At 39.5% G+C, this 23,969-nt stretch overlaps 2 protein-coding genes and 1 long non-coding RNA gene across 6 annotated transcripts in view; 2 read left to right on the top strand and 1 right to left on the bottom strand.

Annotated features, from left to right (window-relative positions):
- Window positions 1–23,969, top strand: part of gpr158a (G protein-coupled receptor 158a) — a 96,214-nt gene that overhangs the window by 5,653 nt on the left and 66,592 nt on the right. For all 3 annotated transcript variants that reach the window (XM_006799242.2, XM_006799241.2, XM_087846287.1), the window contains exon 2: window positions 16,028–16,133. In XM_006799242.2, the coding sequence (XP_006799305.2) occupies window positions 16,028–16,133 (106 nt within the window). The remainder of the gene's footprint in view (window positions 1–16,027; window positions 16,134–23,969) is intronic.
- On the top strand, window positions 930–2,216 carry LOC148101490 (uncharacterized). Its single transcript, XR_015719575.1, has 2 exons — window positions 930–1,440; window positions 1,974–2,216. It is a non-coding gene; the product is annotated as an uncharacterized LOC148101490 (long non-coding RNA).
- LOC148101489 (uncharacterized) lies at window positions 2,694–4,883 on the bottom strand. 2 transcript variants are annotated; one of them, XM_087845656.1, is made up of 4 exons: window positions 4,382–4,883; window positions 3,989–4,240; window positions 3,323–3,412; window positions 2,694–3,152 (listed from the first exon to the last, which is right to left on the bottom strand). In XM_087845656.1, the coding sequence occupies exons 2-4, from the start codon at window positions 4,113–4,115 to the stop codon at window positions 2,983–2,985; spliced, it is 387 nt and encodes a 128-aa protein (XP_087701782.1). In that variant the 5' UTR covers window positions 4,116–4,240; window positions 4,382–4,883; the 3' UTR covers window positions 2,694–2,982. The 2 variants fall into 2 exon arrangements, with proteins under 2 accessions (XP_087701782.1, XP_087701781.1); XM_087845655.1 differs by having other exon boundaries at window positions 3,989–4,883.

Below are 23,969 nucleotides of genomic sequence, written 5' to 3'. Positions count from 1 at the left end.
AGGATGACACTTTGTAGTCCTAATTGGCAGATCACTCTAACTTCAGATAGAAACTCATGACAGCAGAGGCACAAATAAAGAAAAAAGTGTTAGAACAAACAAAAGAAAGTAAGGGGAGGAAAGTGAGGCAGGCGCATTACTTCAAGCTCACCTTTCACAACACAGACCTTAATTGCTTTGAGGCTGGAGCTCAGGCAGTTTCACCTGCAGTAGCAGGAATAAGCAAGATTAAATGAAGCTTAAAAGCAAAACTAAATGGTGAAAAGTATGCATTTTCAGCTTATCTCTCAAAAAGGCCAAATACGTTCTAACTATATGCAGGATCCTCTACGTTTTTGCTTTGCCTCTCATTTTACTATTCATGCAGCTCTGTCTGGACAGCCCGAGTGCTTTGTGATACCCAGCATGTAACAGAGTGGGAGGCCTGGAGCTCCAGGAGGAGCCAGCAGCATCTGCTTTCATGGACTCCATCCAGAAACAAATAGGAAGAAAATCCCACAATTCCCGAGGCTAAATGCAATAATGTTTGATGCTAAACTGAGATGAAAGGTGGTAGGAGTAAAAAAAAAATGCATCCAAGAGGTAAATTAGATTTGCAGCTAAGCATACCAGCAAGGAGAAAACTAAACTGTACACACAGAAGGAAGCTTTTAAACCCGATGAGCAAAAATGAGTCCGACCTTGTAGATTTTCCATTGAGCGCGACCTGGAGGAAGCAGGGGTTAAATATCCCCGAGGCGCTGCTTCTCTTACTGCTGACGTCAGTGGGACTCCGCTGCTCAGTAAGGTGGCCTGTCAAAGCCTTCAGCCTGTAAATGTCAACATTAAGGAAAATCGAGCAACTCAGGTATTAAAGAGTGCTGTTTGGTAGGATTTTTTTGCTAATAACTATGTAAGGTTATCTTTAATGACCTGGTCTAACAGAGTAACGGTGTGTTCACACCGAACGCGATGGACGCGAACAAAAACGCCCCAAACGCCCCTAATTTGACGCGTGCACATTCGCGCCTCAACGCGTGTCCAAGAAAAATCCATCGCGCGTCAAAATATCATATTTTGACGCGCGTGAACCGGAAATGTGGGAGGGATGTGGGAGGAAGTTGTGCCAGACCGGTATCTTTGCAAGATGGCAGCTGTCGAGTTAGCGCTTGAAGAGAGAGTCTCCCTTCTCTATGTACTGTGGAGAGCAGAGCAGCGGCGTAAAAGACGCCCTCGCCGTACCTGGGTCCATCAGGTCCTCCAGAGGCGTGAGCAGTTTGGTGAGTTTCACCATTTGCTCCAGGAGCTGCGCCTGGATGACGGCCGATTCCAGCGACATCACCGTCTTTCACTCGGCCAGTTTGAGGACCTGCTTCCCCGGGTCGGTCCCAGAATCGCCCGCCTAGACACCAATTACAGGCGCTCAATCCCACCTGCAGAGCGCCTGTCCATCTGCCTGAGGTTAGTAAAAGTATTTAATACGGTAGTCCTTTATTGATACCTGTGCTAATACATGCTAAACCATCCATTTATACACTGCTAACATGGATGTGCTATGCTAACAGTGAATGTGGTACGGAGACGACTGTTTATAATATTTCTAGTGATACTCAGAAGGTCTCATCAAGTCCCGATTTAATTCGATTTATGCTGTTATCAGTGTTTGAATGATAGCATGGCTGTGGTGTCATATCAATGTATGTGCTCGGTGTTTGCTGATATCAAACTGTAGCATTAGGACCACTGAGTTAACCTTTGTAGTGATACTCACTCCTTTTTATTTAGACCTGGTTTAATTCTGGGATAGTTGAATATTTGTATATAATCCCCGCAGACTGTTTTAGATTATATCTAATATATATCATGTAATTATCCTTATAATTACAAAAGGTTTTATGTAAGATTTATGTTTTGCAATTTGTAATTTTGGAATTTCAATAATGTATTTTGTAACTGCAGTACACATAATACTCATTTTAAACAATTTTGTCCAGGTTCCTTGCCAGCAAACAACTCCTCCAGAGAGGCTGTCCTGGTGAGGGAGAAATTCATGGCTCACTTCTCGGTGGAGGGAGCTGTGTCTTGGCAACCAAAGGAGTAGCCTGTTTGAAGTCCGAGTGACTTCCCCACAACGGCTCTTTTAAGAGCCACCCACAAACCTCTAAAGAGTGTTCCTGTCCTTTTAATTTTTTCTTAATAAATGGAGCTCTACTCCAAAATAAACTAACCTCTTTTTACTCTCTTAAGTAACTTGTCTTCACTATGTTCCTATATACAGTGTGGTGGAAAAGTTTGGGCAACCTTATTAAAAGTCATTATTTTCCTGTATGAATCGCTGTTACAATGAAAAATGTCACTTACATATATCATATAGGAGACACACACATTGATATACACTAAATATTTATTTCATTTCTCTTTTTTTGTGTCGCAAATTTATGCACCTGCTTGATTTAAACAGTTATTGCACACTTTCTGTAAACTGCATTTCACTTCTCAAATATCACTGTGTGTGTCTCCTATATGATATATTTAACTGACAATTTTTATTGTGACAACCAATAATTTGTACAGGAAAATAATTACTTTTCACAATGTTGCCCAAACTTTTGCATCCCACTGTATTAGTATGTTTTGTCATTAGTATAATATGAAATAAATTCTACTCGTGTCAAGTCGGGTGCCAATATTTGCTGTGTAGTAGAACAGAGACATTTGTCATTATAAATGTTTATTTGAAAAAATATATAAATTCATTAACAAAAACATTTATCATAAATATATGAAATTTAACTATTTACAGAGAGACAGGAATAAAAAGGACCCAGCTTGGAGTGGAAGAGCCTCAGGGAGAAGGAGGAGAAAAATAAGAACATTGTTTCTGCCCTGGAGAGCTGCTGCCTCATCAGAAAACTACTGATCATTAGGGTCCAATGTTTCCAAATTTAACACAGCTGTGCTGTTTTCAAAAACTAATTTATAAATTTGAAATTTCACGAATTCTCATGTCTGAGGCGGCATGCTCTCCAGAACAGGAACAAGGCCGAGGAGGAAATGTTCTGTTGGAGACGGGCGTGGCCTCTTTAGGGACTCCAGGATGGCCAGCTCCACCGCCGATGGACCGTCCTGGGACCCGTCCCTCGCCCGCCTTCGAACTGTCCTCCTCTGTGGGCCTGTAAAACACAGCACAAAACAACACAAAGTAATGAGAAGGCTGCTACTAGATTTTCATTTTCAAAATTGAAAAAAACAGGATATAAACAGATTGGTTGTAGATATTTAGTAAAGGTGATCACAAGGGAATTCAAGCAAGTAAAAAGCTGTCAGTGCTTGATGTTCATACCTGTGGGTGCAGCAGCAGGAGCTGAGGGACCAGGGACTGGAGAGCCAGGAGAAGAGACAGTTGAGGACTCTGCTGCATGATTACTTGACTCTATCAAGACAATATTAGATGTTAACAGGTTGAAAACAACAGTCATAGAGAATATTATATTATTATATACTTATATACTTATTATTATATACAGTGGTCTCTCATTTATTGCAGCACATGAACAGTAGTCACAGTTCTCACAAGTTGATTCTCAAAGTGCAAACCTTTGTCGATTTTAAAACGTAAAAGTATTATGCCGCGCTTTTTCTCCGTCTGCGGCGCCACTTTTGTGCGCCTTTTTTGCTCCCGGTGCAGGTGTGTATTTCCGAATGAGGGTCATAGTTATGAGTGTTTTTGTGCTGTTTTTTTCTATTGGACGTGATGGTTATCAAAACCAAACATGATAAGTTTGGCAAGCGCAGGAGACACAACACGGAGGAGATTTGTCATTTGGGCTGCAGAATGCAATGCGCATCGTTGAAAGCTGTACGGTGCAATAAATAAAATCAGCGAAAAGGCGAGGCAGTGACGGATGAACAGCGGGACTACTGTATACTGTTTATTAATAAACAAAATATATTCCTGTATGACAACACGCATAAATTAACTGCCTACATTAACTCATTGTAAACATACCTTCTGACTGACACTCCCCTGCTGCCTCTTCGGGCTGTCCCTGGTCCTCGGGGGAGAAGTTCTCCACGGTCCGCACCATATTACCGCTAGTCTCCCGCGGGGTGAGGAAGGGGTCCAGAAACCCCATGACCGTGAAGAACTTCCATTTTCTCCCTGATCCTGCTGCAGACCCACTCCCCTTCTCCTTCTCTGTCTTCTTCTCCTTATTATAAGTGTCCCTGAGGCTCTTCCACTTTCTCCTGCAGATGTCCTCTGAATAAACGCATTATCTTGTTAGCGGAAAGGTATTTGTACATCAGTGGGAAAATAGCGGGACAGTAGGCGGGCTTGCTAGCTTTTGCGCGGGTTCATCGGGTCAGTCTGAAAATTAAAAAGAAGAAGGAATGAACTTACCAGGTTGCCCGATCTCCTCACTTATGTGTCTCCAAGCTAGGTCCTTTTTATTCCTGTCTCGGTAGAAGTAGTAGCTAGCATCATATAACTCCGGGTGATTAGCCAGGCTCTGATTAGCTTTTCCTCCATACTGAATGAAGAATGAAGGGCTTTGGCTGGATCTGCCCCTTTGACCTAGGTCAGAGCCACGTCACCAGGCTCCTGATTGGTTGTCGCTGCGCGATTTGACGCTGGAGTTCAGCTTTTTCCAACTCGAGCGGTAGACGCGAAACGCGCGTATGCACAAAATGCAACACAAAAACTCACGCGCGTGGTTTTATTCGCGAGTCAAACGCGCCAGACGCGCTACACTGACGCGCGTTTCACGCGTTTTGGCGTTTTCGCGACGCAAATCTGCTTCCGAATTTTCGCGGGACCCACAATCGCGCGTCATCGCGCCTTTCCATTGACTTTACATGTAAACCTGACGCTCTATTCGCGTCCATCGCGTTCGGTGTGAACACACCGTAAGGACAGAGTGCTGTGCTGCGTTTGGAGAATTTATAAAGATTTGGACTGTTGTTAGATTCCATAAATTGACAAAAATACAGGAAGATATTACAGAAGATAACTTATAATAAATATGACAATTACAATGACAACATAACCCTCAGCGAAGACGACAAATAGAAGGAAATGCAGCTTTAGGATAGGTGATATGTAATACACAGAAGTGCTGCAGCTGGTCCTTTGGTGCATCTCCCCAATATTGCCATGGAAGAATCACTCCAGTTTCATCTTGTCTGTCAGGAAAATGTTCATGTTTGTACAATTTGGTCCATATTTTTTACATATAAAAGAAAGGTACCCAGAACTGAGTACTTCACCATTATTACTAGTACATTATTACTAATGTATTAGTACATTATCATCATTTATTTATAATTGCTAACATACCTCCTTCTTACTTTGGTTTGGTCATTGGAAGAAGGGTTTTAAAGGGGCAGTTCGCTGCAAAATTCCTCAAACTATTCCTGCATTGGTTATGAATCTAGATTGCTTTGGTGTGATTTGCACAGTTATGGAGATATAGGAGAATTACATGGCACTGGTGGTAGTCGATTAACCAAGAATACATTTAGAAAAACTCAGCAGCAATGTCTCTTTCCAAAAATTATGACTTGGTTAGTTAAAAAAAGGTGGATGTGGACACTAGAAAAAACAGTTCCTATATTCAGCCTGCAATATATTTATAAAGTATCCAGTCGTGATTTATGGAAAGAGACGTTGCAGCTGTATTATGTTGTTGTTGCTTTGAGCACCACAAGGCAAGAGTCATTTACTTCCATTATATTCAAGAGAAGGTAGACATCTCTACAGCAAATATATTTCTAAAACTGGGAACTCACACCAAAACAATCTAGATGGATAAACAGCGCTATAAGCCAGAGGGAGAAAAAAAATACACAGAAATTGGATTTTGGGGTGAACTTTTCCTTTAATGACACGAGCGTACCGACTATAAGAGAAAGTGCCAGCACTCTGAAGAAGAAGCAGTCTTTATTCACTTTCTGTCACAGCCACTTCCCCGCAGGTGCCGTGTCTTTTTTGATGACCAGAGACAGGGCTCAATAAAATAACCCAGGTTGCACTGAAATGATGGTAGACAAGCAGCATCGTGCCCGGCGGCTCGACTCGCATTTTCTACGTGTCCTGTCAGCTTAATGCATTTCCATCACGTAAGGGACATTTTCCTTGAGAAAGCTGCACGGGTTCCTGCATTGTGATGGTTCTACGGCATAATGCACAAATTGTGCCCTCCTAAAAGGACAGCACCGTGTTCTTGTCGAGACCCGGAGTAGGAGATATGTGCATGCAAGTTCATGCAAGCTTGCAACTCCTTTGGCTACACTGCTAAAGGAGGACTTTTAAGCTTTTGTGTTTTCATCTCTTTTGCATTAACTTTGGTTTAAGGGAATGTTTTGCTTCAGTTCCAGACAGTATGTGAATACTTCCATCGTTCAAAGTTGCACTTTGTTACATGTAGCACAGGTCTGCTCAAGATGTGTTTTGTAAAAATACTCAAAATATTTACCTACATTAGGTGAGGGTGCCACGTGGATAGAGCATGCAGAAGGCAGTGTACAGCATGCCCACCGATTAAGTCATTGGACTTTAACCTCCACAGAATAATCAAACACTGATTTTTTATTTTTTTTTTTTTGCTAGGGAACTGGGAGGTTAAATATCACTTGATTTACAAGAACCAGTTTCAGCTTCATAACAAGCATCCGACAATGCGTATAGATGTGATGTACAGTATTTATTAACCATTACCAGTTCTTTATCAATAAACCTTGCAACTGTACAATAACTATCCAGATAACTGTCTATAAAGCAGTTTTAAAACAATCAGTAAACTTTTAAACTATTGATCACTAGCTTCTTAGCTAAGAAGCTAAGAAGCTCTTAGCTTCTTAGCTAAGAAGCTAAGAAGTTCTTAGCTTCTTAGCTAAGAAGCTAGTGATCTAAATAGTGAAGGGATAGTGTCTACACATCTGAAACAAGGTGCTTTATGAATTTATGGTACCTTCCAATTGGCTTGTATTTACCATGAGAAGGGTAGATATTGGAACCCAAATTCTTGTGTCTTGAGTTTGACCTTGAATTTTTTGGCAACAGTTAGCTGTGCTAAGCTATCAAATCATGGATAAGTCTCTCTACAGAGGCATTAGGCAGTAAAGAGAATAAATGAGATCTTCTAGAACGTGAATAGAAAGTGAATAACGTTCTGCAACTTCAACTCACTACGGGCAAATAACTGCTGATGATGAGAAGTGGGCAGTACCTAAGATAAACTTTTCACAACTTTAAGGTGAGTAACTGAAGCAAATGCCAGTGCGAGAGAGCAATAATGTTCATTGACATATTACTTGGTAGAACAAATGTGAGAGGATCACATAGGCAACCACAGCCTGGAATGGCGCCATCAACTTCAAAACAGCGTGTGATAAGTAAATTGTTTCCAGTGTGTACACAGCTTAATGGGTCATTTTAGCATTTTAGTAAGTGGTTGATAGGCAATGTGATGACATCATACCCATGTGCCAAATGTAATTGCTCAGCTTCTGATTGTGTAGGAGGAGCTTGTAGTAAACATTTAAAATTGTAACCCTGCACAATGAAAAGACGGGACTTAAATATATTAAATATGTTTTTTTTTATTCTTTACACATTTAGTTAAAAAAATGACTGAAAAAGTGTCGTGACTAAAAAAATGTTAGCTAGCAGTTAAAAATGTTCAAACAAAGAAATTTTAGTATTTGAAAGAATAGGAGTGAAAAAATAAGAGCATGTAGGAAACTGAGAAATTAGCTGTAACTGTAAACTGAAGACTTAAGCAGGGGTGTCGAACTCCACCCTGCTCCACCCTCCACCCTCGAGGGCGGGTGTCCTGCAGTTTTTGGATCTCACCCTGGGTCACCACACCTGAATCAAATGATTAGTTCATTACCAGGACTCTGGAGAACTTCAAGACATGTTGAGGAGGTAATTTAGCCTCTAAATCAGCTGTGTTGTATCAAGGTTACATCTAAAACCTGCAGGACACCAGCCCTCAAGGCCTGGAGTTCGACACTTGTGAATTTAGGTATCGCAGTGCTTATATGCAATGAACACTTACACCAGACAGCTGTTAAGTATAAGTAACATTTCACATTTGGTAGTCTATCAATTTCCCATTGTTTTAATATAAGTAAACATTTTTTAAAGTAGGTTTGTTTTAGGTCTGTGTAAGGCCCTAAACTAGCTAAAGTTGTTATATATTGCAGCATCCTGTCCTGTGACTAAACAGGCTAATCAGTTTCAGAGTCTATTTTCTGCTTTGAGACCTATAGCTCAAAGCGTATGAAATTCAGTGTTCACTGATGAATACATCTAAGACTGACTTGTAACAAAGAGGACACAGGCAGGCCTTTAATGCAAGAATCTTTTGATGAATATCCTTTTGTGAATATAAGCTATTATGCAGATATATCTACAGTCAGCTTCTTAATGTTTGTGCAGCTAACATTAGCTCAGAAAGAGTCAGTCAGAAAGACTCCCGCTGGTGGGATGCTCCTCTCTTTGCTGGCCTGGCCTTTAGACCCACAAAGAATGGAGGATGAAAGGAGAAAGCACTCTGTTTCCTTGGGCACCTCTATCTCTTGCTCTCTGTGATAATCCTCTCTTTATGCCCGAGGGCCTTGATGGCCACCATGATGGCTCTGCCACATGCTCCTCGCTGCTGCTCTCAATTACGACCCAGTCTTTGTGCAGCACATATCCAGTCAACACCACCGTTTCCAACATTTTCTTCTTTCTTTTTTCCCCCCAAAAGCCATTTTATACACCATATGTCCTCTTTGACTGGGAAGCTAAAGGTTGCCTGGGGAGTTGGGAGCAGAAGGGGGAAAAAAAGAGAAGCCGACTGCAGACTATTTTCCTCTTTGTGCAGACTCACTTTTCAAATGCAAAACCTAAGCAAATGTTAATACTTCAGCTGCCACTAAAACGAACGGTTTCATGAATCCTCCATCACTAACAAATCGGCGTATTCTTGTGCGTCTGCTGTGTTTCAGTGCGACATTTCCAATCCTTATTACATAACAGAGAATTGCATGTAATTTCTCACACGAAACAACCAGCAGTGCAGGAGAAAGCAGCGAGGTCAGTTTGCCCCAAGGCAGGACCAGAGCAGCAGTTATTAATAACAGAGGTACAGGCAAAGAGAGCATTGCACTCACCTGGTGTCCACTGGGAACCGGGAATAGTAAACCGCCTCTTAACACCTGGAGAACATGCCAGAGCAGCAGTATTTGTGTATGCGTGTACATTATTATTTTTTATTGCTATTTTGATAACATGTATATATTTTTTTATTTTGTTTTTTTGGGACAAACAACTAGTCTCTCCATGAACAGGAAAACACAAGCGTAACACGTCCCCAAGTTTTAGCTGCTTGTTTTGACCCTGGAGCTTTTACTTACTATGCTAAATAAGTGATAACACTCTAGCATGGATTACCAGATGGACAAAGACTGCTGTAGGCCTGCAGAGCCTCCACAATGTCTCATGCTGTGTGTCAGTTGTGGTAATTTGATTTTGATTTTAGGGGCGATCATGGCTCAAGAGTTGGGAGTTCGCCTTGTTATCGGAAGGGTACCAGTTCGAACCCCAGCTTGGACAGTCCTGGTCGTTGTGTCCTTGGGCAAGATACTTCACCCGTTGCCTACTGGTGGTGGTCAGAGGGCCCGGTGGCGCCAGTGTCCGGCAGCCTCGCCTCTGTCAGTGCGCCCCAGGGTGGCTGTGGCTACAATGTAGCTTGCCATCACCAGTGTGTGAATGTGTGTGTGAATGGGTGGATGACAGGTTGTGTAAAGCGCTTTGGGGTCCTTAGGGACTAGAAAAGCGCTATACAAATACAGGCCATTTACCATTTACCATTTACCATTTGTTTGGAATCCCGGCATTAAATGAAACCATCAAGGCTTGAAGATGGCCTTAGCATTATCACTTGTCATGTTTACCAATGACAGTTTACGTGGCCAAATAAATAGATAACAACAAATAGATAATTCCCTAAATAAATTTGAATTATCTACATGATGGACTTTAGTTTGACTTAGTTTAGCTTACCCCACTAACTACAAGGATATACATCTGTCTTACTTTATGACAGGTGGGGTAACCTTTTGTCCCCGAGTACCCTGAATCTGTTTAGTGGAAGAAAATGGAGGGAGGGATAGTTAATTTCTTAATAGTAAGTAAGATGCCCATAGTAAGTTAATTTCTTATTTAGCATAGTAAGTTAATTTCTTAATATTAGGCTAAAAAATATTTGGTTGTTGTGATTCAATATTAGATACCATGTTTGGAACAGTAACTTATTCTATGGGTGCTTTATTAATGTGTAGTAATATTCCCTCTTGTTTATTTTTGATATTTCTTTGATTTTTTTTTTCATTTCATGTTGTATTGTTTCAACTAAGTGTGTGTGTGTGTGTGTGTGTGTGTGTGTGTGCTGAAGAACTCTTGTGTTCGAGGACTCAGATGCAGGAAACTGGGACACAATGGGAATCTTTCATCCAAAACGGGCAGTGCTCTCACAGTGAAGAAGTCAGTGAAGCGACTATTTCCAACAAGGGACTTACAAAAGTCCAGAAACAAGCAAAGGTCATACATGAGGAAGAGATTTAACATGAGAAAGGGGGAACTGAAGGGTAGCTAATGTTGTACATACTGGGTTTCTATCCACTCAAAGTCAGCCAACCAAAAGTTAAGAATTGCCTGGCTCTGTTTGAATTGTCCAGTTTTTCACTCATATGGCGTTTGGACTAACTAGGGAACAAGTGCAGACAGCTGATGATACATTTGCTCCAGATATCTGTCACCAAAACAATAGCAGAACATCTGCATCATACTTGGGGCCAGGGATAACTCAGCATTGCTATGTCTGAATGATTGCACAGTGCAATTGAAACTTATCTCCCCACAGCATTTAAATAAAAATGATAAGAACTGCATCTGCTCACAAAAGCATAATAGAACCTGCGTGGTATGTGTGATGATTTTGTAGTGCACTACAGTGGAAGTTTACAGATGAGATTTTGAGCACCACTATAAAATGGTGTGGGCATGATATAGGGCACTATATGGTGAACAGGTGGACAGTTTAAACACACAGATGAAAATAATAAGACTGTAAGCCGGTTACAGTCCTGTGATAAAGCTGCTAGTTCTGCCTGTGTTTTCTTCTGCTATGACATTCTGAAATATCCACAGTTTTTTTTTAACGCTTATGGATCAGTAAATTTTGCCTTTCCTTTGGTACCTGCTGCTTCTCCCACTTTCACTTTGTCACAGGTGCAGTTTTTTTTATTTCATTCTGTCATTAGTTTTTTCTTTTTTTGTTAAATTACATAAACCATGAACTCTGTCTTTTATTCTCCCCAAAAAGTGATATGTCAACATTGACAGCATCTTCTGCCACCTGCTGTTTTGTGTATTGTTTAGTTACAGCAAGACATGGTTCAACCAAGGTGTTACTATGGAAACCACACTTTTGCCTGGTCTCAAAACTGAGCAGTATGGGACAAGGTGTTTGTATGAGTTCCAGCTCATGTGAGCACAGAGTACGCTAACTGCCATCTAGGACTAGGTTGCTAATGTATGAAGCCATAACTAATTTTACATTAGTCATCAATCTAAACTACATAGAGATCTGTAACCTTTATAATATATCGTATTATTTAATTAGTTTAGTCTGTTACTCTTACTGTGTTGGAGCAACTGTAACCCACATCTTTTCCTTAAGGAGTATTAAAGGATTCTGATTCTGATCATTAGTAGTTGGTGCAACTCTACTGTATGATATGATGGAAACCACAGAATCGTACCAAATATCTAATCAAGTACTCTTTTACATACAGGTTTGTCATCAGTCAAAATGCCTTATTATTAACGTTAAATTACAAAAACAAGTTGAATAAGATGTGAAGAGGGTTGTTCATTTAAAAACAGGCTGCAGATAACAGTGTTCTCCAGACCATGACACTTTAACAAAGTGGCACCAGGGGCCAAATGCATTAACAAATCATTGGGCACTAATTAAAGCCTTAATAGCCAATGATCATTAGCTGAAACTTTCATCATCTACACCCTGAAACAGATCTCAGTCATGAATCACCAATCAGCCACAACACTAAAATAGATGAGGTGAATAGCTTTGCTAGCATAGCTCCTGCCAGTTAAAATTTAAAGCCAAATTCTGACGTGTAGACAGCTGAGGTTTAGAGCATACCCAAAAGATCTTGTGGGGTATCTTTGCTATAAAGTGATTGTAGCTTAGGAGGTAGAGCAGGTCATACACTAACTGAAAGGTTTGTGGCTCGACCCCGAGCTGCTCCAGTCTGCATGTTAGATAGAAGAAAACAACAACAACAACGTAGAAACCAGTGCTTGTATGAATGGGTGAATATGGATAGGATTGGATAAGGTTTGTAGAGTAGAAAACCCCTATATAAGAAACAGTCCATTTACCAAGTGGAACCAGACACAGCATTGGTGTTGCGCTGATACACATCAGAAATAAGCTTGTAAAATAAGATAATGACATTTTAAAAAGTTAATGATACAAACATGAACTACATGTGCACTCTACAGCAAATGATAAATAAATCAGTGTTTATATGAAATCAGATATAATTTGTTGTTATGTGTTTTTATGATGCACAATATATATCAAAACGAAGACATAATGGCTGAAACTGCGGTTGTCACAATTCATGTGGCTAAGCTTGGTTCCCAACGTTTATGTAGATTTTACTGACTAATATTAACTCCTTAAGCATTAACGCAGACTGCGTGCACTCCTTCGTGGCAATGATTTTCCTGATGGAAGAGGCGTCCTGCCACACTTCAAATATTCTTCAGGAATGGTTAGAAGACCATGACAAAGATTTGAAGAGGTTGACTTCTCAGACCACCACACCATACAACTTTCAGGGCTTAAAAACATCTACTGTGAAGGTTAGGTGCCTGATACTACAGAAGAAATTCAGAGGTGTTGTAGACTTCATTGATGGTGTCATAGTTATTTTGGCAGAATTAGGGGGATTTCTATTAGGCAAGTTGTCTTAATTCTCTGATGAATTCTGGGCTTGACTGTGGCTCAGGAGGAAGAATGAGGCATTTACTAATCAGAAAGTTAGTGGTTGAACATTGGCTCCTCTAATGGGGATGTTCTTGATCTTGCAAATGAGCCAAGTTTTGGCTTATTGTGCACCACTCAATTTTTGTAACCTCTGACGTTTTGCTGTAGGTAAAGTAAAACTGGAGTTCATGGTGTGATGATGTCTCCTTTAGACCCTGTTTAGGCAAGATACTAAATACTAAAAGTGGTTTGGCATAAAAAAGAGACTTGAGTATGAACGTGTATTAATAGACAAATCAGGCTTGTATTAAGAAACCACTTTGACACTTTTGTAGCACTTTTCTACATCATTCGAGCACTTGATCGAACCATCCCATCGTTTCAGGAGAAAGGCAAAACAGACTTTTTTGGAAAAAAAATGTTGTATATGATGTTGTGTCAGTATAAAAAAGATACAAATTACATATTTAGGGTTAGTATTTAGATGACTATGAGAACTTAGACTTAGGTGATTAATGCGGTGGTATATGATGTATATCCATACTAGTTCAGGGTCAGGGTCAAGAGTTTAAAATCTACACCAGCGGGTTTTTTGTTTTCCTTTAAATGCAAAACACAAATCCTGGAAACTGGGAGACCAAAGTTTCCTGTTAATCCTATAACAAAATAAACCCAGTGTGAATGTCAGTGTTCAAACGGGCATCAAAGGAGTTAAAGGTCAGTGCAAAGTCGGCCGCTGATTTATTTGCAGGGAAGCAGCTGCAGGTTTTGCCTGATTAAATAGATAACAGCGCTGATTCGCCCGCTCACTTCAGAGCAGGGTTTGTGTTTATATTCATCCTGATCAAATAACAAAGTGTATATTTGGTGATTTTGTTCGAAAGCTACACGGCAATGCTTGGTTTTCTTTCCTCTCGTGTCGGCTGGTGTTTATGTAAAATGTTGTGTGTGAGAAACTTGAAGGCGCTGAATGCTGGATCAGAGAAATACCTTTTTTCATATGTGCACATTATCTTGGTGTCATGACACTCGTCCTACTGAGCTATAACTCTCCAGAGCATGTCTTCCATAAAGTTTAAAGTCGGTATAGATTTTCTAACAACACTTGCCTCGGGCTGTGCTTCATTTTTAAGTCTACCAAGAGAGAAAGCCTGTAAGTGGGCTGAGGTCGCTGAGAGACAGTTTAGAGTTTCTTGTGGATTTGAAGTATTTTGTCAAGCTTGTTTAGTTTTTTTTTCCTTGTATAGTTACGCATATAGTATACAGCATTATGTAACTGTCTGTTGGTTTGTCCTGTGAGCTGCACTTGTGAAAGGGACATATGCCACACCAGTGAAAAGATTTGTCAGAATCAAAGGGGCTGACCTTCAAAATCACACACGGTGACCTTCTCTTCACAGAGCTTCAGAAAGCTAAGTAAGTCTAAATCCTCAACAGCTCCATTAGAAGGTCCTGCCTGGCTCAGCTGGTCGAAATGGAACAAAGAGTCCAGCCTTGCTGAGCCGCCATTGCACAGTGTCTCGTTGTGATGTAGTGCACGGCTAATTGCATCTCTGTCCGACTGATTTCTTTTAGGAAGAAGAGATGAGACATGAGGCAGACAAATGTCTGTTTTTGCTTTATAACATGTTAGAACCCATTAAAATTTCAGTTAAGATTCCAAGTACAGGTTTGTGCAATTACATGTTGAGGATTTTAAGGTAGTGTAACTCAGCGGTCCCCAACCCACGGGCCACGGACTGGTATCGGCTTAGTGGCGGTGACAGTTAATCCTCGGGTGTGAAATTTATGGTTTTCAGGGTTTTTATCGGTTTTTAGCGTTATTTTTTTAGAATTCTTATCGTTAACTCAGTTTCCCTGGGTCTTTTCCCATGTGTTATGAATAAATCTTCCTTTTTTTGGGTACCGGTACTGGTTTTATTTTCTTGTATCTATCCGCAACACCTTAAAAGTCCGTGGCGCTGGGACCGCTGGTGTAACTTTACTGTACTTTTAAGTGAAATTAGTAGATCGGACAATAACATACAGCTCATAATGTACTTGCTTTATCTACCTTCCTCAGTTCAACTCTTTTAATTTGAAAAGCTTCTATTTAGAAAACCATCCAAAAAAAATCCCGTCTGACACAAATCAATCAATCACTCAATCAATAAATCAACAAAAGGGTAAATGACTTTCTTCAACAGCGGGTTTCAGTTGGCTTTACTACACTTTGTTTACTCCGTGGTCTTTTTGTTGTTTTCGGGTTTTGATTTCCTTGCAAATATAATTGAGTTTAGACTTCAGTTGAGGTTTTATTGTTGTTCCAAATGCTTCAAGTTTTGATTTTTGTGTTTGTTGAAGGTTTCAGTTCTTGTTTTGATTTCTTTATTCTAGCAGATTACAAGCTTTATTTTTTTGTGTCCATTTTTGAGTATTTGCTTCCTGTTGTTTCTTGTGTTTTTTTGTAATGCCAAGTTTCAGTTTTACATCCTGTGTTTTGGTTCATTTCATTGTTTCTTTTAGTAGTTCCCTCAGTGATTCTTTGTTTTCTTTCTGTTACTTTCTGATGTATTTGAAGATGAGTTTTCTGTCATGTCCTTTGTTAGTTATACCACATGTTTTCTACTGTCCAATCAGACCCGTGTGTATAAATAGTCCCGTCGTCACAGGGAAGCGTCTGTTGTGCTTCCTTTTTTGCACTTGATCTTTTTTCATTTGTGTTGGTTTTCACATTTATGTCGTGAACTTTTTCCGCCTGAACTAATGGCCTTGTTTTGCATTCAAACCTCCACACTCTCAATTTTTCTGATATACAGTATGCTTAACAAAGAATGATACAATTTCAAAGTGCTTCAATTCCACAGCTGTTCACCATAACAATCAAATTGCAAAATGTTAGAAAATCATCTAAAGCTCTAGTTGAGTCCAAGAATAAAAACATGGAGGTAGAAATGACCCTAATAGATCTCTTTTAATGTCCTTCCATCTTGCAGGGGAGTGGTTCGAGTGGACATTAATCTACAGGATGTTGATATCGACCAGTGCTCCACTGATGGCTGGTTTGCTGGAACCCATCGATGCAACCTGACCACTATGGAGGTGAGTGTGCCAAGCATAGGGGCTAGATTGATTTGCTCAGTTAAACTGAACTGTAATCCACACCTACTGTGTCACATCTACACAAGGCTCCAAATGGAAAACCAGTAAATCTGTATGTCTTGTGACAAATGTGGGGATCTGATTCACCTTTAATGATACTGCTAACAATATAACCACTAAACTAAAGTGAACATTGGATACAAAGCATCACTTGATGTTTATCTATGCGAATATATCCCACAGCGTGCCAAGGCTGCAGGGAAGATTTATGTTTTTGTCACACATGAAGCTTTGTCAAAGGCAGCTGCAGCTGCAGCTCGTCTCAGCTATTACCTCTGTCAAGGTTGCGTTGTCATGAAATATGATGTGTTTGTCTGACACTGAATGCACAGCTTTGCGTGAAACTAGGTAGACAGAGATGAGCCAAATCATTTTGTAGTCATTAGCCAACTGATAAAGTACACAGACCCTATTGGTTCAAATCTTGAGGGTTTCCTTCCAGGGTCAAGACATATATTTAACTCTAAGTGCCTGGAATTGAGACAGAGGGTTATACTCATGTTCAGCATTGGCAGAGTAGCTCTGGTCATTTTTAAAATGAAAAACGTCTTGTCTCAAGGCCCACTTGGAAAAGATGATAAAATTCTCAGTACTGTTATTTTTAAGAGAATGTCAGACATCCACATTCACCATTATGAAAACTATTATCATTAAACACCGAAGTTAGGTTTTGGGTCAGATAGTCATATTACTTGGCTTGTTTTGGACAACTTTTTGATCTGTAGTTTCTAATTGCACCACTTTATTCAAGTTAGCTTGATTAGCTCTGCATCAGTGTGAGCACCTTTAAAAGCACAACGCCGTGTTTAGAGAAAACCAAACATCTTATGCTAGTCAAGCGTGGTGGTGGAGGGATGGGCTGGTTTTGCAGACATGTGAACTGGGCACTTATTCTGGAGTCAAATAGGAGACCATCCGTCCAACAGGTGAAAGTGGGTCATGCAACAGAACAATGATCACTAGGGATGCAACGATACCAATTTTTTTCAAACCGATATGATACCGATACTTGGATCTGAGTACTTGCCGATACAGAGTACAAAAAACGATACTTCTACCACACACACACACACACACACACACACACACACACAAATGCAATGAATTGGAAGACAGGTTTTATTATATTCCCTGCCGATAAAAACTAAAATCTTAATAAAAATGACCACAAAAAAAATTCAAGTGAAAAATAAGCACTTCTGTTAAATTATTGCAGAGTCTCCACATTGTAATTTTACAAAATATCACTGAACTATTGGCACTGTCTCGAGCTTTCAGAATAATAAATAAACACTTCTGTTTGGAATAAAATAAATACAAATTAGGTTTGCGAATAAATTAAACTTTTAAATTATTGCAGAGTGTCCATATTGTAAACAAACAAACAAAATAATTATTATAAAATAAATAATAAATAAAATAATAATTGCCCCCCTAGTGGCCAATCTAAAAAACTACAACAGAAATGACAAGCCACCCTCTGATTAATGAAATAAGTTGGTATCGGTTCATGGTATCGGTTAACTTTTACAAGTATGAGTACACACGCATTTTACAGTATCGGCCCCGATACCCGATACCAGTATCGGTATCGGTGCATCCCTAATGATTACCTATATAAACTTAGGTTATTGCTGGTAAAAATGGTTCAATAACCTAGTGGATGACCAGTTTAAAATGAGAAAAGTATGAAAATATAACTCTACAGAAAGTGCAAAAGTAAAGATTTACAGTTTCACTAATTAAATAATTAATAATGCCATGTTATGTGCAGGTCATTACATTTTTATTCCTGCTGTTAATTGCAGCCCTTTATTTACCTGTCCTGCTGTCTACCTAGCAGCTAGTCTCCTGTCCGTTTCAACCTCATCCTTAAGACGGATAGATTTTGAAGAGGTGCCGTAGATCAGGCTGCTTCATAATGCATGTGATGTAATGGATTGCAGTGAGCCTCTTTGAATAATTAATCACTCTCTTTGTCTGAGCACTTGCACCTCTCTGTGGACAGTCAATGCCAGAGACATTTGACATAGTGCCTCTGTGTCGGGTGACTGCGAGGAGAGAAATGCTTGGTTAATGGCATGGATTTTAGCCGGGTTTGCGGAATAATGTGTGCTCACACCGCGGGTGCATGTCAGGAGCGTGCTTGCTCAGAGCTGAATGATGAAAGCTGTTGTGGTTGTGGCACACTACAGGATGTGTCCTGTGTTGCTTGACAGCTTTATCGTGCGGAGGTGCTCATTATCGTCATGCCTGCTAGATAAACTATGTGGACAGGGAGAGCAACTGTATATGTGGACGTACGCTGACCAAGAGCAAGAGCAGCAACAGCCACCTCATTGTTAGTTGTTGATGTGGAATGCAGGGGTTGTAATTCATATGTTTTGCAAGAAACAAAAAAGCAAAATCTTTGTATCTGTTAGAGCCTCTTTCTGGTCTTAAAGTGCATGGCCAGGCAATTTGGGGCTGATAGAGGAGGCAGATGTTTCTCGAGCTATGGGTAGAAAGCATGACTGAAGTGTAATCAAGTGTTTTAGGATTTTTTGTGTGGTGATGCTGTAAAAAACACTAAAAGGGTTCCCCTGTATTTGCAAATAGGCGTTCATTTAGTTTTATTGACTGTTTTTTTAAGCTGTATAGGTATTCCCTCTTTATGTGCAGCAATTTGATGTGTAATGGGTTTCTTTGGGACCATTTTAAGATCCATGTAAGGCGTACTTTCTTTGTTTTATTGGAAACAAAGCACTTTGTTATGATGTGTTGGGGTTGTTTATTTATGCGCAGCATTCTCATTTCTTTTCCACCCTCAGATGCTCTTTATAGCAGCATTTACAGCAAACTCGTCACTACTACTTAGTGTCCTTTATGCATGCATCTCGCCATCATTATTCGCATAACAACTACGACTTCCATGCGTCGCGCATCCGCTGTTTTTCATTTGCATCTTAGGAGCTGCTTAAGTGGCGCCATTCCAGCAATTGAATTTGACAAAATGCAGTCGCTTGCAGCCGCCCTGCCGGATTTCCAGGCCTCTCTTTCCTCTCAAGCTGCTGTTTGTCCAGCCGAGCGTACAGGCAGCCCAAACTCAGATGGAGGCAGATGACATGGATGACTGATCCAACAGGCGCGCACACTAAGGCAAAGCACAATGAAGCTCAGATTATTGACAGGAAAAATACAACAACCCCAACAGCATCCAAACCCTGTGGTTATTTGAGGGCAATGCTGTTTTAAAATCTGTCAATATTTGTCTTTGATTCTTTAGTTTGTATTTTTGATTTCTTATGTTATATTTGAAATATGTTAAGTTCTTGTATTGTTATTATTAGTTTTGTTGAGTTTTAGTGTTTCACCTATGTCTCCTTGTTTATGAGTCTTTTTCTGTTTGTCATGTGTTATCTCCTTGTCTATATAGGTTCCCCCTGTGTCTCTCTCCTCTCTGTCCCTTTCCCTCTCTCTGTCTCTTGTGTCAGGCTTGCATGTCCCAGTTCATGTGTCTCCATGTTTCCTGTTTTATTTTGAAAGTATTGTGTTTACATGTTCAGTGTGTTTAGTTTTGCTTCCCCCGTGGCATCTTGCTCATTTGTGTCAGCTGTCTCCCCAGGTGTTTCCACTTCCCTCATTACCCTTCTGTGTATTTAAGTCCTCTGTCTTCCTCTGTTCAGTGTTGGTGTGTCTGTTTTCTTTTCTTCATGTCATGTCTTCAGGAATCTCATGATTCTGTTTAGGTTATGTTCATGTTTTTCTCACAAGTTCTCATATTTACCTGCTCAGAATCATGATCACGTCTCATTGTCATAGTTTAGTTTTTCCCAGTCTAGCTTTTAGTTTTAGTTTTCGTCCCGGTTTGCTCTGCATTGATTTGTATTCACTTTTTTTGGCCAAATAAACGGCTCATGTTTTGTTACACCTTAGTTTTTGTCTCTTCCGTGTCTGCTTTTGGGTCCATGCCACAAATGCACTGGCCTGCCCAACGGGACAACTTCATTTTCATTTCACTATTTCTTACAGATTTCCAAACTGTGTGTGAAATCATTAAACAATACCATTTTGTAGTAAAAAATATTATTTGACAAATGAATATCAAGATGTCACCAGCTGCTGTGCAAGCTGAAGTTGAACTGTGTATGACATAATCTCTGGGGAAGCAACTGAGTGATATGGAAGAGTCACAAAATAGCAACCTGCTCAACCTGTTAATACACAGGATTCCTACATAGAGCTTGTGAAAAAGGCTGAAGTCACACCTTCTCTGTATTTTCCTAGAAAAAGACCTCTTGCTGCTGATTTTCAATCCAGTTTTTGGTTCGACCGTTATTCCCCTGTTTCCCTTCCATAAGAATGGCTTCTTGACAGCTACTCTTCCATTAGGATAATCTCATTTAGGTTAAATGGATCAACTAAAAAGGTCAGATGCATCTCTCAGGTCCTTTGTCAGGTCTGTTAACCCTTTAAAACCGGCCGAAGCGGGCATGCTCCGTTTTGCGTAACTATTTTTAAATCCCTGTAGAACTGCAACCACGTAAGCTAGCACAATAATTTTTTTGCATATGAAACCGGAGGAGTTGTACTTACATGTTATGCCATCAGCTTGTCCTCGGTCACGGTTTCCTTCCACTTATAGCTTTGCAAAAACTGCATAAAAAGCACTTGCAGCAACAAAAACATAATATTCCAGAAACACTCTTTGCCGATCCGATCAGCTGTTCATAACACTTCCTACTTTGGAACAGACGCCAGCGCGAACTATGTCCGCCATTACTTGCCCGAAACCGGAAGTGACGGAAGATATTCGGGGCCTTATAAACCTATGCTGGTGTTTCTTAAAGTCATATTTGACTTTATGCTTTCCTGAATAGTTTCTGGGATGCTTAGAACTCAAATTGCACTGCTGGAAATAGTTTATTTTGATGCACATGCTGTTTTTTTTGTAAATTTGCATTATAATATTTTTTCTCCGTTTTTCCTGCAGTATATAAAAATTGGTGTTTCTCAAAAATAAAACTATGAAGACACTCAAAATAAATTTCCTGTGGTTGGAAACTATTTTGTGCAACTTTTTTTGTATTTACAGTTTTGAGGGATAAACCTCTTAAATTTCTCTAACTAGAAATATGTGTAAACCCCCCCCCCCCAAAAAAAAAAAAAAAAACGATTTCCAATTTGTTTGTAGTTTATTGCACTTTTTTGCAATTTGTGTAGTTATTATGCACTTAATGCACACATATTATTAAAGTTTGGGCTATAACGGTTGTATTGATGTATAGCAACTTGAAATGCTCCCAAAAATGGCACTACAGCATGTAAAAATATAAAGATAACTTTGGCGGACTTGGTTCTATGGTAGGTCTTAAACGGATAAGACATGGCTTTCAGATACCGTTCATCTGCTGCAGACAGATTTTTTTTAAGCCTGCCACTTCTTATTTTGTCATCTCTTTTGGCCAATTTCCTCAAATTTTTTAAGGACACATTGCATACCATGCTGAACTATACCAGGTTCAGTGCTAATAGCTTTTTGGAAATCACCTCATTGGTGCAAATATGCTGCACTATGCCTTTTCAAACTATGCTATCTTGGGCGTTTTGTAATAGTGCCAACTAAAGAAGGATGAATGGCTTTTGCACCATACAGTACATTACTATACACACATTGCCTCAGTAAATATCAGTACTCAAGCACTTAAAACCATAATTAGAAAAATAGACATAAAAGAGGAAAGGAAACAGTACTCGACATAATGAAGTATTTTTACGTATTAATATTTTAATATTTCATTTTATCTATCATTGATCGTCATATTTTAATCACGTGCAATGATGCATTTACTGGTGCAGGAAAATAGCACGTGTTGTTTCCTTATATTGCCAATGAGCTCAGGGTTTTCTATGCAGAAGATTATATGCTAGGCATTACACATACATCACCATCAGTTTGCAGGAGCAGGCTTGTCACTGTGCTGCTGTCAAAAAGTAGTATAGCAATCAATTTAATTATAGACTGCATTTATTTAGCTAGGAGCAAACACTGCAGTTCCTTTGATTAGGAATGCAGGTCTGACTTAAACCAATCACGATGAAACTACACGAATGAACAGAGACGAGTGCGAAGCCCACGGATGATCAACCCCAATCTCACCTTCATTTCCTGTGGAAAAAGTGTACACACTCTTGTTGGGGTTCTCGTCTCTCCTCCTCTCATCTCTCACTAATGGCACTTCCATTAGTGTGTTTCAATGTTCTCCAAAAGTCTAGGACTTTGCTGCCCCGGGGTCAGCTTTCATAAGAGAATGTGGCTGTGGATGATGATGAATGTTTCAATCAATTAGCTTATTGCTGGGAACAAGTGGTGGGGCCCAGGGGGATCGTAGCCTGTGAAAGGCAGTGACACATTACCTGAATGATTACGCCACCCGCCGTAACAAGAAACCCTGACTCTGTTTTGTGCCGTTTCTTTTTGAGGGATGCTGAGTAAGATGAGTAACCTCTCATTCAGTTTTATTAACTGGAAATAGTAAAAAAAAAAAAAAAAAAAACCCCTAAAATACAAACACACACAAAAACTCCACAAAAAGCACTCCAAGGGTATAAACCTCCACCAAGGCATTTCAGTCTCTGGCCAGTATTTCCTTTTAAAGGAATAGTATTGCATTTTGTACATGTTTGTTTGTTGTTGTTGTTCTTTTTAAATGCTTTTTAACTTCCTAGGACCTGGCGTCCACATTTGTGGACATCACATTTTGGGATGTCTAGACCAAATACCTAATTTTGCTCTACAAGGGCCTGATATCCATTTACGAGGACATTATACTGCCACTGTTCTATCAAAATTTTAAACGAATGTCCACATATGTGGCTCTCATTTTTCTCAGAAACAAACATTAGGTAAAAAATAACTAAATCTGGTAATTCTTTGTTTTTACATTCATCGGGCCCCAATATGCCCAAATAGCAAAGAGAAATTAAAAATGCATGCCATCAAAGAGTTTGGGTCTTAGGGGGTTAAATTTGCACTTGTTTCAACTAAAATATAAAATGCAGAGTTTTGTTATTTGCTTTGTTGAAACTGATTTCAGCACACCTGATTTACTTTTATAATGAAGTATTTATTTTATTGTTTTGTAAAATTTATTTAAACATTATTATTAACATTATAAATAGTTCTATATAGCACTCTGACCTTTAGATCAATCTATCAACCTTGAAGGAGAGGTCAGAGGTCAAATGTGACATGATATTGAAAATCTTTATATGGTATTTTCTATATGTTAACAATACACACCATACTTTCAAGGGTCATCCAGTCTACAAGGGTTTTTGTCAATTTTCAACCAAGTTCATCTTGAAGACTGCGGTGGATGTAAGCCACATTGTATTGGATCGTTACCATGACTCTGCTCTACACCACTACAAGGTTTTATCAGAATTTATTTATTTCTTGAGCATGACATGCAAACACTACCAAAAACATAACCTCCTTGGCAAAGGTAATGACAGCAACTCAAAGGTTTATATTGGTGTATTATAATATTTTTGTATCTGGGTTTCATGATTTTTAATTTAAAATTAAAGCTATTATGTGAAATCTATATTACTTAATTACATTTATTTTTTATATGAGAAAAAAGGAAATAAACTAAACTAAATTAGTCAGCCAGTTTAAAAGGCTAACTCTGCTTTTTCTTAACTTTCTTAACTTTTTTTTTTTTTTTTTGTTAAAGATATCTCACTCCAGACACTGAAGTAGAAATTCAAGTTGCTGTATGTGCTTGTTTT

This window comes from Neolamprologus brichardi, chromosome 9 (genome assembly GCF_056152115.1).
Source record: "Neolamprologus brichardi isolate AB-2024 chromosome 9, ASM5615211v1, whole genome shotgun sequence".
NCBI classification, from domain to species: Eukaryota; Metazoa; Chordata; class Actinopteri; order Cichliformes; family Cichlidae; genus Neolamprologus; species Neolamprologus brichardi.
The sequence above is the reverse complement of the archived record's forward strand: the minus strand, read 5'-3'. Positions and strand labels throughout refer to the sequence as shown.

Excerpts from the sequence above, each read along its gene's own strand:
- LOC148101489 (XM_087845655.1), bottom strand. The coding sequence starts at position 4,115 with ATGGGGTTTCTGGACCCCTTCCTCACCCCGCGGGAGACTAGCGGTAAT. Across the intron at positions 3,413-3,988 it reads AGGGGAGTGTCAGTCAGAAG|AGTCAAGTAATCATGCAGCA; the intron begins GTATGTTTACAA and ends TTGTCTTGATAG. Across the intron at positions 3,153-3,322 it reads TCCTGCTGCTGCACCCACAG|GCCCACAGAGGAGGACAGTT; the intron begins GTATGAACATCA and ends TGTGTTTTACAG.